This window comes from Acipenser ruthenus, chromosome 24, assembly GCF_902713425.1.
Source record: "Acipenser ruthenus chromosome 24, fAciRut3.2 maternal haplotype, whole genome shotgun sequence".
Taxonomy (NCBI): Eukaryota; Metazoa; Chordata; class Actinopteri; order Acipenseriformes; family Acipenseridae; genus Acipenser; species Acipenser ruthenus.
The window spans coordinates 6,176,620-6,187,991 of NC_081212.1; the positions used below are offsets into that span (position 1 = coordinate 6,176,620).

Consider the following 11,372-nt stretch of genomic DNA (forward strand, 5'->3'; position numbering starts at 1 on the left):
GTGGCTGCTCTCAATCCAACTATACATAGCTGCCTCAAATCAATCGAGATGTTGAATGCTCCTGCCCTTACCTGGCTCTGAGTTTCTTATTAACCACAAGCAGACTACGCTTTGACATACTCGTCAAACCACAGCGGGTACAAAAAGAAAGTCATCTGCAGGAAGCATGCTAACCATTTACTTAAAGTCAATTTTATTACCTCTGATTAACTTTATTAACTTTATTACTGGTTTCCCCCTTTATTGGAAAAAATATTTCAAATGCTGTGAATGAACATCCTGGTACCTGTGCTGTATGTCACATGGTTGGATTGCAGCTGGACCTTTGGAGGGAGTTTGTAGCTCCAGCACAAGAAGGGTGTGGGTACTGAATGTGACAAAGTTGTATTGCCGTGTTCAGTCGCTGCTTTATCATTGTGTAAAACATCTTTTTAATTTCCACCACAGGAGTTAGAGCTGTGCTTCTTCTAGTCCTCTGCCAGAAAGAGCACCACTGCTGAAACTGTGTGAAAGGAAATGAGAAGAAATAACAGTGCAGATAATCTGCGAAGGGGCTGGAGGCCTGTTATCTGGCTACTGGCTGCTTTCCTGACGTCTCTGCTCATAGTCCTTCTAATGAGCTCAATTCTGCAGTTTGGTAAGTCCAGGACCATGCTGAATAGAATCAGTACTGTGGGGAGACAGGCTGGTGATTTTGGTGAGGGGTCCCCTGTGGAGTGCTGGGGGAGACAGGCTGGTGATCTTGGTGAGGGGTCCCCTGTGGAGTGCTGGGGGAGACAGGCTGGTGATCTTGGTGGGGTCCCCAGTGGAGTGCTGGGGGAGACAGGCTGGTGATTTGGGTGAGGGGTCCCCTGTGGAGTGCAGGGGGAGACAGGCTGGTGATCTTGGTGGGGTCCCCTGTGGAGTGCAGGGGGAGACAGGCTGGTGATCTTGGTGGGGTCCCCTGTGGAGTGCAGGGGGAGACAGGCTGTTGATTTTGGTGAGGGGTCCCCTGTGGAGTGCAGGGGGAGACAGGCTGGTGATCTTGGTGGGGTCCCCTGTGGAGTGCAGGGGGAGACAGGCTGGTGATCATGGTGGGGTCCCCTGTGGAGTGCAGGGGGAGACAGGCTGGTCATCTTGGTGGGGTTCCCAGTGGAGTGCAGGGGGAGACAGGCTGGTCATCTTGGTGGGGTTCCCAGTGGAGTGCAGGGGGAGACAGGCTGGTGATCTTGGTGGGGTTCCCAGTGGAGTGCAGGGGGAGACAGGCTGATGATCTTAGTGGGGTCCCCCCAGTGGAGTGCAGGGGGAGATAGGCTAATGATCTTGGCTGGAGATCCACAGGTTGTGCTGCACTGGGTAAGGAATAAAAAGGCATCCGATGACTTCCAGACTTGGTAACATCCAGTGCACAGGTTCAGCGGGTGAAAGTAGTGATTGGCTTACAGCAGGAACAGAGGTGTGCTGTTCGATCTCCTACAAGTGCAAACTGGGCTTTTCAAATTTGGTAGAAAAACAGGTTAAAACTGTTAAGATATATATAACTTCCCAACGTTTTTGTGTTTTTAAACATATTCTGTACAACTGAAAGTAGATTACTGGTGGGAAAAGTAAGAAACGCTGCAGTAAATCCAGCGGCTACAATGTAATAATATTTGGAAACAGTAACATGTTTGAAGCACGTTATTAATATGTTGATATTTTCTTTTTAAGGTTATCTGAATGTATCAAAACGAGCAGCTCCAGGTGAGTACTTCTTTGGCTGATTTCTATTTAAGCACCCATGCTGCTGTCATCGCTTTTATTCAGTGAAAATGTCAATGTCACTTTGACTTGTGACCTAAGATGGCTGCCATGTTGTGCTTGTGTGTCTTCTTTGAGTCTCACAAGTCGTCAGTGCTGAATTTTGTTGTAACTTCCAACTTCCATTTCCAAGACACCATTTGAGATCTTCAGATTTGTTACATTAATGAAATACAGTTACCAGCTCGACCACTGAGCAATATGGCTGCCATTATGTGTCTTTTCCATTTCCAGATGTTAAACATTGCAGACTTTGAAGATTTAAAATTCAAGTCACATCTGTATTCTAAGATTCTCGCTCGGTCAGAAGGTGCCTGTAATGCTACAGAGTTTGGATTATCATATAATACGCTCAACAAAAACCCTGGCAGAACCATTAGCTGACCGCATTATTCCATGCGCTGGCAACACAATAGATCTGGAACGAAAGAATTGCAGCGTGGTCCTGATAGCACGCAGGCACTTATATCACACCCCTAGCCTCCTTACTTGTTTGAAAATAAGGCCTATCGCAGATCTCAGTTTGAGATACTAATACTGGGCTAAACTTTGCAGTTTCCCTTTTTAAGAAGTGTTGAAGCGATGCAAACAACATAATTTTCTGATCTTAATAAATTCACTGCAGCTTGAATTAACCCAGGTCTCCAGGGCTCCTGCCACCCCGCAGTTTAATGTTCCACTCTCCCCCCCCCCCCGACATACACACAAACTTTTGCATGTTAAGTTTGAAGCATGTTAACAACTGTCTTTTCTCTCTCTTACACAGCCAATGGGACCACATCTACACCCCCACCTCCTTCACAAGGTTAGTGCTGCAACCTGTTTTATCAAAAGCAACAGCAGATGGTATGTCCCCTTAAGGCTACGGCAACCCGATTCAACAAAAACAATTCTTGACCATTTCATCTACTGTACATTGTTTTTCCCTTCAATTTTGTGTTCAAGTTTCTAAGCTTTCTACTCCATCGTCTCTCTCCCAGTCCGTCTTGTCAATGGCCGGAGCCGATGTGAAGGTCGTGTGGAGATACTGCACAATGGCACATGGGGCACTGTGTGCGATGATGACTGGGACATGAAGGATGCCAATGTGGTGTGTCGGCAGATCGGGTGCGGCCTGGCGCTCACAGTCTCTGGGAGCACAGTGTTTGGGCAAGGCACCGGTCCCATCTACTTGGACAACGTGGACTGCAAAGGCAGCGAATCAGGGCTGAGCGACTGCGGAAGTCTGGGATGGGGAGTCCACAACTGTTACCACTACGAGGATGTGGCTGTGACATGCAATGGTGAACGGCTTGCTTGAACTCTTGCACTGGGACTAGTGGGAATGAAATGTTGAGTTTGTGGAAGTCATTAGAGTAGGGTTGTGATTGCCAGTCCTCCTTGTAATGACACAACTACACCAATGTATAAACTTATAGTAATAGCTTTAATTAATTTTTTTTTTTTTACAGATATGTTTATCCCAGGAGCAAGGGAACATAATCACACTACTCCCACTCCACAAAGAAACGGACATGGTAAACCACTCTTGCTGTCTGTCTCTGCCTGTCAGCAATATTATTTTAAGCAGCCCTAAGGTGATCTTTCAGACTAGATTTGTATTTATTCCTTTTTTCCCGGATTTAGATTTAGATTGATGAAACCTGACAAACGTACGGCGTCTGCTTCTTAAAAATCGGTTATGATAGGCACCCTGCTCCCTTGTGAAGGTAATCGTGGTCAGAAGTCATTCCAGAAACTGAACAATCTGTTGACGTTTGACTTAAAGTCATACAGAAGGATGGCCAGATCAAATGAAATGAGTTACTTTGAGATGAAATACAGCAGCTAACCAATACATGGAATAAATCAATCAGACGGACTGCTCTTTGGAAATGGCTTTTCCAAAAAACATGTAGTGCGCTGTTGTTGAATGTCCTGTTTCTGTCACTTCTACTGTTGTGTCCTTTTACTTATTAAACCGCAGCAGCTGGGTTCATAACGCTGTTCCCTACTCTACACTCTTAACGCATCTCTCGTCTGTGTGGCTTGATGGAACTACATTGCATGGTAGTATTGTGTGCCTTCATCTTGTACTTGCTCTTCTCTTCCAGGAGAGGGCAGCATCCGCTTGGTTGGTGGTGCCGACACCTGCCAAGGCAGAGTGGAGGTGTTCTACAGAGGTAGCTGGGGGACTGTGTGTGACGATGACTGGGGAATGAGGGACGCCAGCGTGGTGTGCCGGCAGATCGACTGTGGCCCGGCCCTGGATTTCACCACCAACGCCTACTTCGGCTACGGCACGGGGCTCATACTCCTGGACAACGTGAACTGTGACGGGAACGAAGCCTACCTGTCATCCTGCTATAGCCTGGGCTGGGGAATCCACAACTGTGGCCACCACGAGGATTCTGGAGTGGTCTGTGCAGGTATCAGCCATGACTACTAAACACTCAATAGAAATACTAAAAGGAACTTAATACATTCAGTGACAAACGTTCAGTCTTGAAGACATTGAAAAGACCTCCATTTGAACTATTTGTCATTGAATTTATTAAGTTTCTTGTAGTATTTCTGTACAGGTAGCGTCCACATGCCTAATACATGTCATTAATGTTAAGGAGCACTTTTTTGTTTATTAATTGTTAACATTAACAAATATTGACACTGGAATTGTTCTCAATATTTTACACATATACTCTATGTTTAGAATTAAACAGACTTTTTAGTACAACAGCTGTATGTTTACTGTATGAAAATATTTATTTTCAATATTGTTGGTTCACACAGATCTTGAAAATGCAGTTTGTATTTTTTGCCTTTTTGGTGAACCACAGATGTTTTTAATTACATTTTATTTTCTGCCTACTGCAGTTTATTCAATCCCATCTGGACTTTCCAGTTCAATAAAAAAAAAGCCGCTCGCTTCAAATCATTACTTCTTCCCTCCACGCACTCACCCCGGCTGAACCTTTGTGCTAAAAGCCCTGTCTCTTCTTATTCACTTTGTTTAATCGACCAAGCTGGTTACCTGACCGCAGAGAGACGGGGAGAGAGAAACACCACTTGCAGTTCAATAAGGATGTTGAGTCTAACTGATATTGTGCCATTCTAGGCTCTGGGACATCAACAGCTGCTTCCAACATCCCTTCAACGATGGGCAGAGCCAATGTGCTTTTACCAGACACTACTGCAGGTATGAGACCATGTGTACTTACATATATTGTGTAAAAAGATGTACAGGTTAAGTACATTGTAACGATGCATAATAACATTGTAATTATGTGTAAGTACACATGTATTTACTATGTAACTGCTATGTAAAATCACAGTAATTAGAGACACTTAATGTAAAGTGTTACCACAAATATGTTGTTTCTTTAATACTTTTTTGAAAGGGGATATGCAGACAATTTGAATATAGTGCTACAGATTAAAAGTTGTTTCCAGGTACAAAATCACTTTATGAAGTTCAAACTCAGTCCAATAGTATTGCTGCAATCACACACCATGTGACCAGCAGGTACCAATATAGCATGATATTTGAAGCAGAAACATAGAAAATAAAAAGCACCTAAACAAACATTTTTTTTTTTTTAGTTACAGATATCACTGACTCAGTGACTCAGGAGATAACGCTGTCTACAACTCAAGTGGTACCTGCAGGTAAGAACAAGAGTGCTGGAGTGTGAGCTCTGAAATGAACCTGCTTGGTTATTCACCTGAAGCTTCGGACCTTTTACCAGCTCAGGTGACCCAAGGGAGTGTGCTTGACCCCTTACATCAATGACCTACATTCATTAATCAGTTATTGCTGCCAGGCCATTGAAACAAACGCTATTTGTCTAGGTCACCCATAGACATGGGGTAAAAATATTTCATACACAACACAGACCCTCAAAATTATGGGTCTGACCTGGAAACCCACAGATTAATCATCCGCAGCAAGGAGTCTGGACCAGACATTTTTACCACCTTCAGACACATCATTCCCTTTAATAATAAAACCAACAAAAACGGTGTAAACTTGGGTAAATGCTTTGTGAACGCCCCAAAGAATCACACATTTATACATATACTTGTTGGTGTGTGTATATATGCTTTATATTGTTCGGATATGTTGTGACAGGGTAGCATCGGCCCAAGATGTTACCAGCAGGAAAGAGACCCAGAGACAGAAAGCTGCAGTTTTACACGCAAAGCACAGTTTAATTAAAGAAAAAAAAAAACACACACAAAATAAACAAGGCACGAGGGCCCAAATATAAGGCTCACACAAAACAAAACAAAACAGGCTGGGCATTTGCCTTCACTATAAAGCTTCCAATCAAAGTGCAGTTTCCCACAGGTACACTCGCCTATCTCCCTTTTGAAACAAAGGATTTTCTCTCCCTTATATACAGAGGGCCACTCCCCATTTAGCACTCCGTTACCTAATTGAGGAATGGCCACACCTGTGATTGTTGGTAGGGACAGCTTTAACCCCATCCCTGCCAACTTTACACTTATTTACATAAGACGTGATGGTCCCTATTCCCATTCTAATAAAATACAGTGAAGCTGCTCAAGACTGCTAAAGAAGCCAACAACAGTATTGAACAGTTTCATGAATATCAAACTTGATCTTATTAATTAAAAAAAACTATTGTATATGGATATTTAAGGGAACAACTGTAAAGAGTCATTCATTTACCTGTATGTACAGTTACCAAGTAAAACAACACTAGCTAACAGTGTTTAGTTCAGTGGTACTCAACTTTGGCCCTTGAGATGCATTCCAGTCCTGGTCTTTATTCCAACCAGGTCCTAAATGAGTTAATTGCCTCTTAACAACTTCAATTAACTACATTAGAACCTGCTTGGAGTAAAAACGTGGACTGGACTGGATCTCGAGGGCTAGAGTTGAGTACTACTGGTTTAGTTTTTAGTTTTTTCTAACCACTATGCAGACCTCCTACCAGCAGGGGGCTCTATCCGTGTGGTGAATGGGAACAGCAGCTGCCACGGCAGGGTGGAGGTATTCTACGACAACGCCTGGGGGACGGTGTGCGATGACGACTGGGACATGCTGAACGCCAAGGTGGTCTGCAAGCAGCTCGGCTGTGGTGCTCCCGTCGAAGCCAAACTGGCCGGCTACTTTGGCTACGGAAGCGGCCCCATTCTGCTGGATAACGTGGACTGCGATGGAGACGAGGCGTACCTGTCTGACTGCTTCAACCTGGGCTGGGGGCAGCACAACTGTGGCCATCACGAGGATGCAGGGGTCATTTGCAGAGGTACGGTTTTCAAAAATCGGTCTTCACCTCTGCTGATGTTATACTGCCAGCTGTCTGATAGAGGCAATGCACTGATTCAAACAACGTGCTCCACACTTTACTGGAGTGATTGCAAAATGACCAGAGCAAGTCTTTCAGCAATGCCCTCCACATGTGTAGGAAGGAAAACTGGATTCAAAACTGCAAACCTTCGGGAGCTTGTCCCTTCTATTCCAGACAAGGTCAGCTGCTGACCATGATTCCCTCTAATTTGAAGTTACGTTCCTTAAAGATGCTTGCTTTTCCCTTACCTTTTTTTATGGTATGTGCAATTATTCTGAGTGGTTTTTACTGCAATTTCTCAAATATTCTGCTTTTTCTATAAGTCTGTGTTGAGGTGCTCCGAGCTCAGACTCTGCACTCCAGTTCTGTTTCGTTGCCACAGACTTATTTCAGCAGCAGACCCATCGAGTGCACAGCAGTGCATTACCTGAAAAACAAAAGGACCCTTAAACCAAAGCGACTTTCATGCTGTGCACTCTGTGGTATGCTGAACCTGTTCTTTTTTATATCAGGTATTGAAACACCCATGAAGCAATCTAAAGAATACCTCACAGAAGTCACCACAACCTCAACCCAAGCCCCTAAAGAAGGCGAGTGTGCTTGTGTAACAGAAACATTTTCCAGCTCACCATAATAAAGGGGGAGATGAAATCAAACTTTTTCGCACCGCAATAGAGGGCACAGTAGTTTGCATATTCATCTCGGTACCAAATCTGATTTATAGTGCTGCTGAATATTTTCGTAAGGAATCGAAGTCCTTTCCCTACTTTTCGCTTCAGATTCACGTATCTTCTAGAGCAAATCAAACAAATTCAGCAATTATAATCCTCTCCAAACCTTTTGCAGGTTGGGAGTTTATAATCAGTCCAGCAGATGTCTAAATGCATCGTGGCATGGTTGTTGATTTGATAGAAATTGATCAATCAGGCAGAATTATCTCCACAAAGTAAAATAAAATGATATACACTTGATGTTTATTGTTTTATGTTATTATCACATATTATTTCCTCGCTTGTATATTATATTACTAACACATAACAATATAATATGTACACGTTTTCAGTTGTATTAGAAGTTTTTTCAGTGAGTCCACACATGGAATAATAAAGTGTTCTCAACACATGGTTTGGGCTTGCTGATTTTCTCAGCCTGTGAAAGCCTCAGCTCAGGCAGGACGTTGTCTCTGACTTGCTCCCCTGTGCTCTCTCTCTCAGGGGCGGTGAGGCTGATGGGTGGCAGGCATCGCTGTGAGGGCCGTGTGGAGCTGTACATGGAGTCCCGCTGGGGCACGGTGTGTGACGATGCCTGGGATCTGAAGGGCGCCCGGGTGGTGTGCAGGCAGCTCAGCTGTGGGGACGCCACTGCGGCCAGGGAAGAGGCTTACTTTGGCCAGGGCAGTGGCACCATATTCCTGGACAATGTCAAGTGTAGAGGCAAAGAGAGCTCCCTCCTGCACTGCTCTCATATCCGCTGGGACGCCCACAACTGCAACCACTCTGAGGACGCCGGGGTGACCTGCGAGCGATCATGATCAGCTTCAAAACCTTACAGGGCTGCAGAACACCCCGTAGCGTTGACAAGAAACGCATCACGCTTTACTCCAATGCCCTGTGTTGTACTGCAGCCCCACAGAATATGCAGGTTCTAAGAGAAACTTGTTTAATATCTTTAATACGATTGTTTTGAGATTTTTATTTGAACAGATCAGCCAGGGAATTATTCTCGGTGGGGTTCAATGCCTTCAATCTGCCCTTCGCAGCCGGCTGTGTTTGTATTACAAACCTTTCCCATTCCTGCAACAAAGCTGCTGCTTTGGCTATTGTCGGAACAGAAGAATGGCATGAGCTTTGTTGCAGGAGGGAGCGTTGATCTGGGTACAGAATGCTGTGACGGACAAAAAGTAGTTGCCGGAAAACTGCTAGAGGAAGTGTAAATAAAAATATCAAAACAAGAAAAAAGATACCACTACAAAATGTACAACACAGGAAAGAGCACAGTAATGTTTTTTCTTGCAAGCACTTGGGGGTGTTCTGTAACCCTTTCAAGGTGTAGTAACTAAGGTTTTGAAATCAATTTTCCCGCTCTTGACTGGCTTCAGCAGTCTTTTCTCTGCCCCTTTTATGATTTGGTTATTTTTTGGGGGGTGTTTTCTTAACTCACGCTTTTGAAGGTACTATACAATTGAGCAGCCCTGTCCTCCATATCGGTCTGCATTGAGAAGGCTCTGTGTTGGAAAGTGGGAACTATAACATGGACCAACGTGAGGGAAAGGAGTGTTCTTTATATTCCGCTCCATCGTGATCAAGGGAACAGTGAAAATGGCACTGAAGCTAAAGAAAGCCTTAGGGTCGACCCCTTTGCTGGGACCCTGAACATCTGTAAATCTATACATTGTGTAAATAATCTTATCAATTACTATTATGCACTTTATAAATGTCAAAAGGATTTTGCTCTAAAACGTTAGGTTTATAAATAGTTACGGTTCTTGAAAAAGCTTTTTATTGGTGTTTAATAGTTGAAGGTTTATAAATAATTTATTTAGGATAAAAAAACACAGAATTCATACAGCTCTCAAGGTCAAATTTATATATAATTCAAAATATGACATTACATGACATTTCTATGTAGTTCCTGTGAAGTTCCAACCACCCTCATGTTATTGAAGTCTGATCCTAACCTCCATTTACATAAAACAAGGCAGGAGTCTGGGGGAATTTGCCCTATGATTCACTGTCATACTCTTGTATGAATGTTTGCCCAAGACGAACTGAGAGAGCTAGCTCCATTTCTGTTGATTTTTGAAATAATCTATTTCATCAGTGCCTGTTTGAAATCATGTTTCTTAAACTTCAAGTAGGCATAACCAAAGGTTCCAAATCTAGCATCTTATTAGCATTACCACCTTAATCACTTACAAAATGGTTCTTTATCGCTTACGGTGTTGTGGGTCACTGTAGGTGCCAGGAAGCAACAGTTCAATCTGCCTTGTAGCTGCTTTATTGTAATATATACGCACACCACACAATAACAAAATATCAAACGATAGGAAAGAAAAGGGAAAGGAGAACCAGTACTAATAGGAGTCGAGGAAATTGATTCTAAAGTATATGTTATCACTCCTCTGAAGAGAAATGAACATAAACAATGTAACGCACAATGCCAGCACGCCACTTCTTGCCCGTCTTTGTGTTTTCTGGATGCTGCATAATGATTGGTAACCAATGTTTAAAATGTAATTAATGCTGTGTATTATCAGTAAAAATATTATAATGCAAGATTGCAGTGCAGGCGTGTTAAACAGAATGAAAACATCCTATGCACAGGTGTGTGGATACGTAATTTCCCAATTCAATGAACTGAGACCTGGCTGGGACAAGTCTGCCCATATAAAAAACACTATCGTTCCCAACAGTAATTAATAAATTACTGCTGCATGCCTCTATTGCACCCCTAGTGGTCATTTTTATACTGACCTCATTGTAGAAAGTCCACCTTGCACAGTCTTGATCACAGATTGCCCCAAAGGTAAAACATGCCGGTGACTTTATTAAACATGCAAAACACCCATGAGTGTAGAATCAGTAATAAAAGATGATTAAGAACACATGAATTAATAAACAGGTAAGAATGAAATTTTGTGCAAGCCCACCGGGTATTGAATTCATTCAATAGCGAGAACATCTCTCCTGGTTTTGTGACTATAATACAGGCACTTAAAACACAACAGAAAAAGGCAGGGGGAGACTTTGTGCACTGCATTGCATCACCCATAACTGAAAGCACTAGAGTGTACTTCTAGCTTAAAGAAACTGGTCACAGTAAACTGAGAAACACTACCTTTGTGTGAAATTTCATTTTAAAAAATGGAATAATGCATGCTATTTTAGGATCTATTGAAAACTAGTACACACATATAGAGGGTCCTCACAATTGTAGACTACATTAACCTATAGATTATATATTTGTAAGAGGACAAGGTTCTATAAAATGGGAATTTTGCCTAGACAGACAAAAATGAAATAATTATTCAGGAAGTTCTTTCTTGAAATCCAATAGCTGGTGCTATTGTCCCTTAACGTCACGAGCACTAGATTTACACAAAACAAATGTATCAAATTCGTTTTATTGGGTTAACGTTGCAGGAATAAGCTGCAAGCGTTGAAGTTTTCATGGGTTTGGAATGTACCCATCCATCCTCCCTTCTCACAAAGAAAATCCCTTCGCCCGTTCTACTGTCCGTAATAACTGTGCTGACATTGGTTATTATAGATTTCCAATTGAATGAAAACAGTGCAG

At 42.9% G+C, this 11,372-nt stretch overlaps 1 protein-coding gene across 1 annotated transcript; it reads left to right on the plus strand.

Moving 5' to 3' along the window:
* The first annotated feature begins 465 nt into the window (after positions 1-465).
* On the plus strand, positions 466-10,347 carry LOC117429778 (scavenger receptor cysteine-rich domain-containing group B protein). The gene is made up of 12 exons (XM_058999157.1): positions 466-637; positions 1,690-1,722; positions 2,546-2,584; positions 2,760-3,062; positions 3,231-3,296; positions 3,873-4,187; positions 4,874-4,954; positions 5,359-5,446; positions 5,689-5,789; positions 6,708-7,034; positions 7,589-7,666; positions 8,291-10,347. Exons 1-12 carry the CDS (start codon positions 517-519, stop codon positions 8,605-8,607), a joined length of 1,869 nt encoding a protein of 622 aa, XP_058855140.1. The 5' UTR covers positions 466-516; the 3' UTR covers positions 8,608-10,347.
* Positions 10,348-11,372: the final 1,025 nt, after the last annotated feature.

Bases quoted from the DNA above. Each gene is read 5' to 3' on its own strand.
- LOC117429778 (XM_058999157.1), top strand. From the start codon at position 517: ATGAGAAGAAATAACAGTGCAGATAATCTGCGAAGGGGCTGGAGGCCT. The intron at 5,447-5,688 runs GTGAGCTCTGAA...GGAAACCCACAG, and splicing joins AAGAACAAGAGTGCTGGAGT to ATTAATCATCCGCAGCAAGG. The intron at 7,035-7,588 runs GTACGGTTTTCA...TTTTTATATCAG, and splicing joins TGCAGGGGTCATTTGCAGAG to GTATTGAAACACCCATGAAG.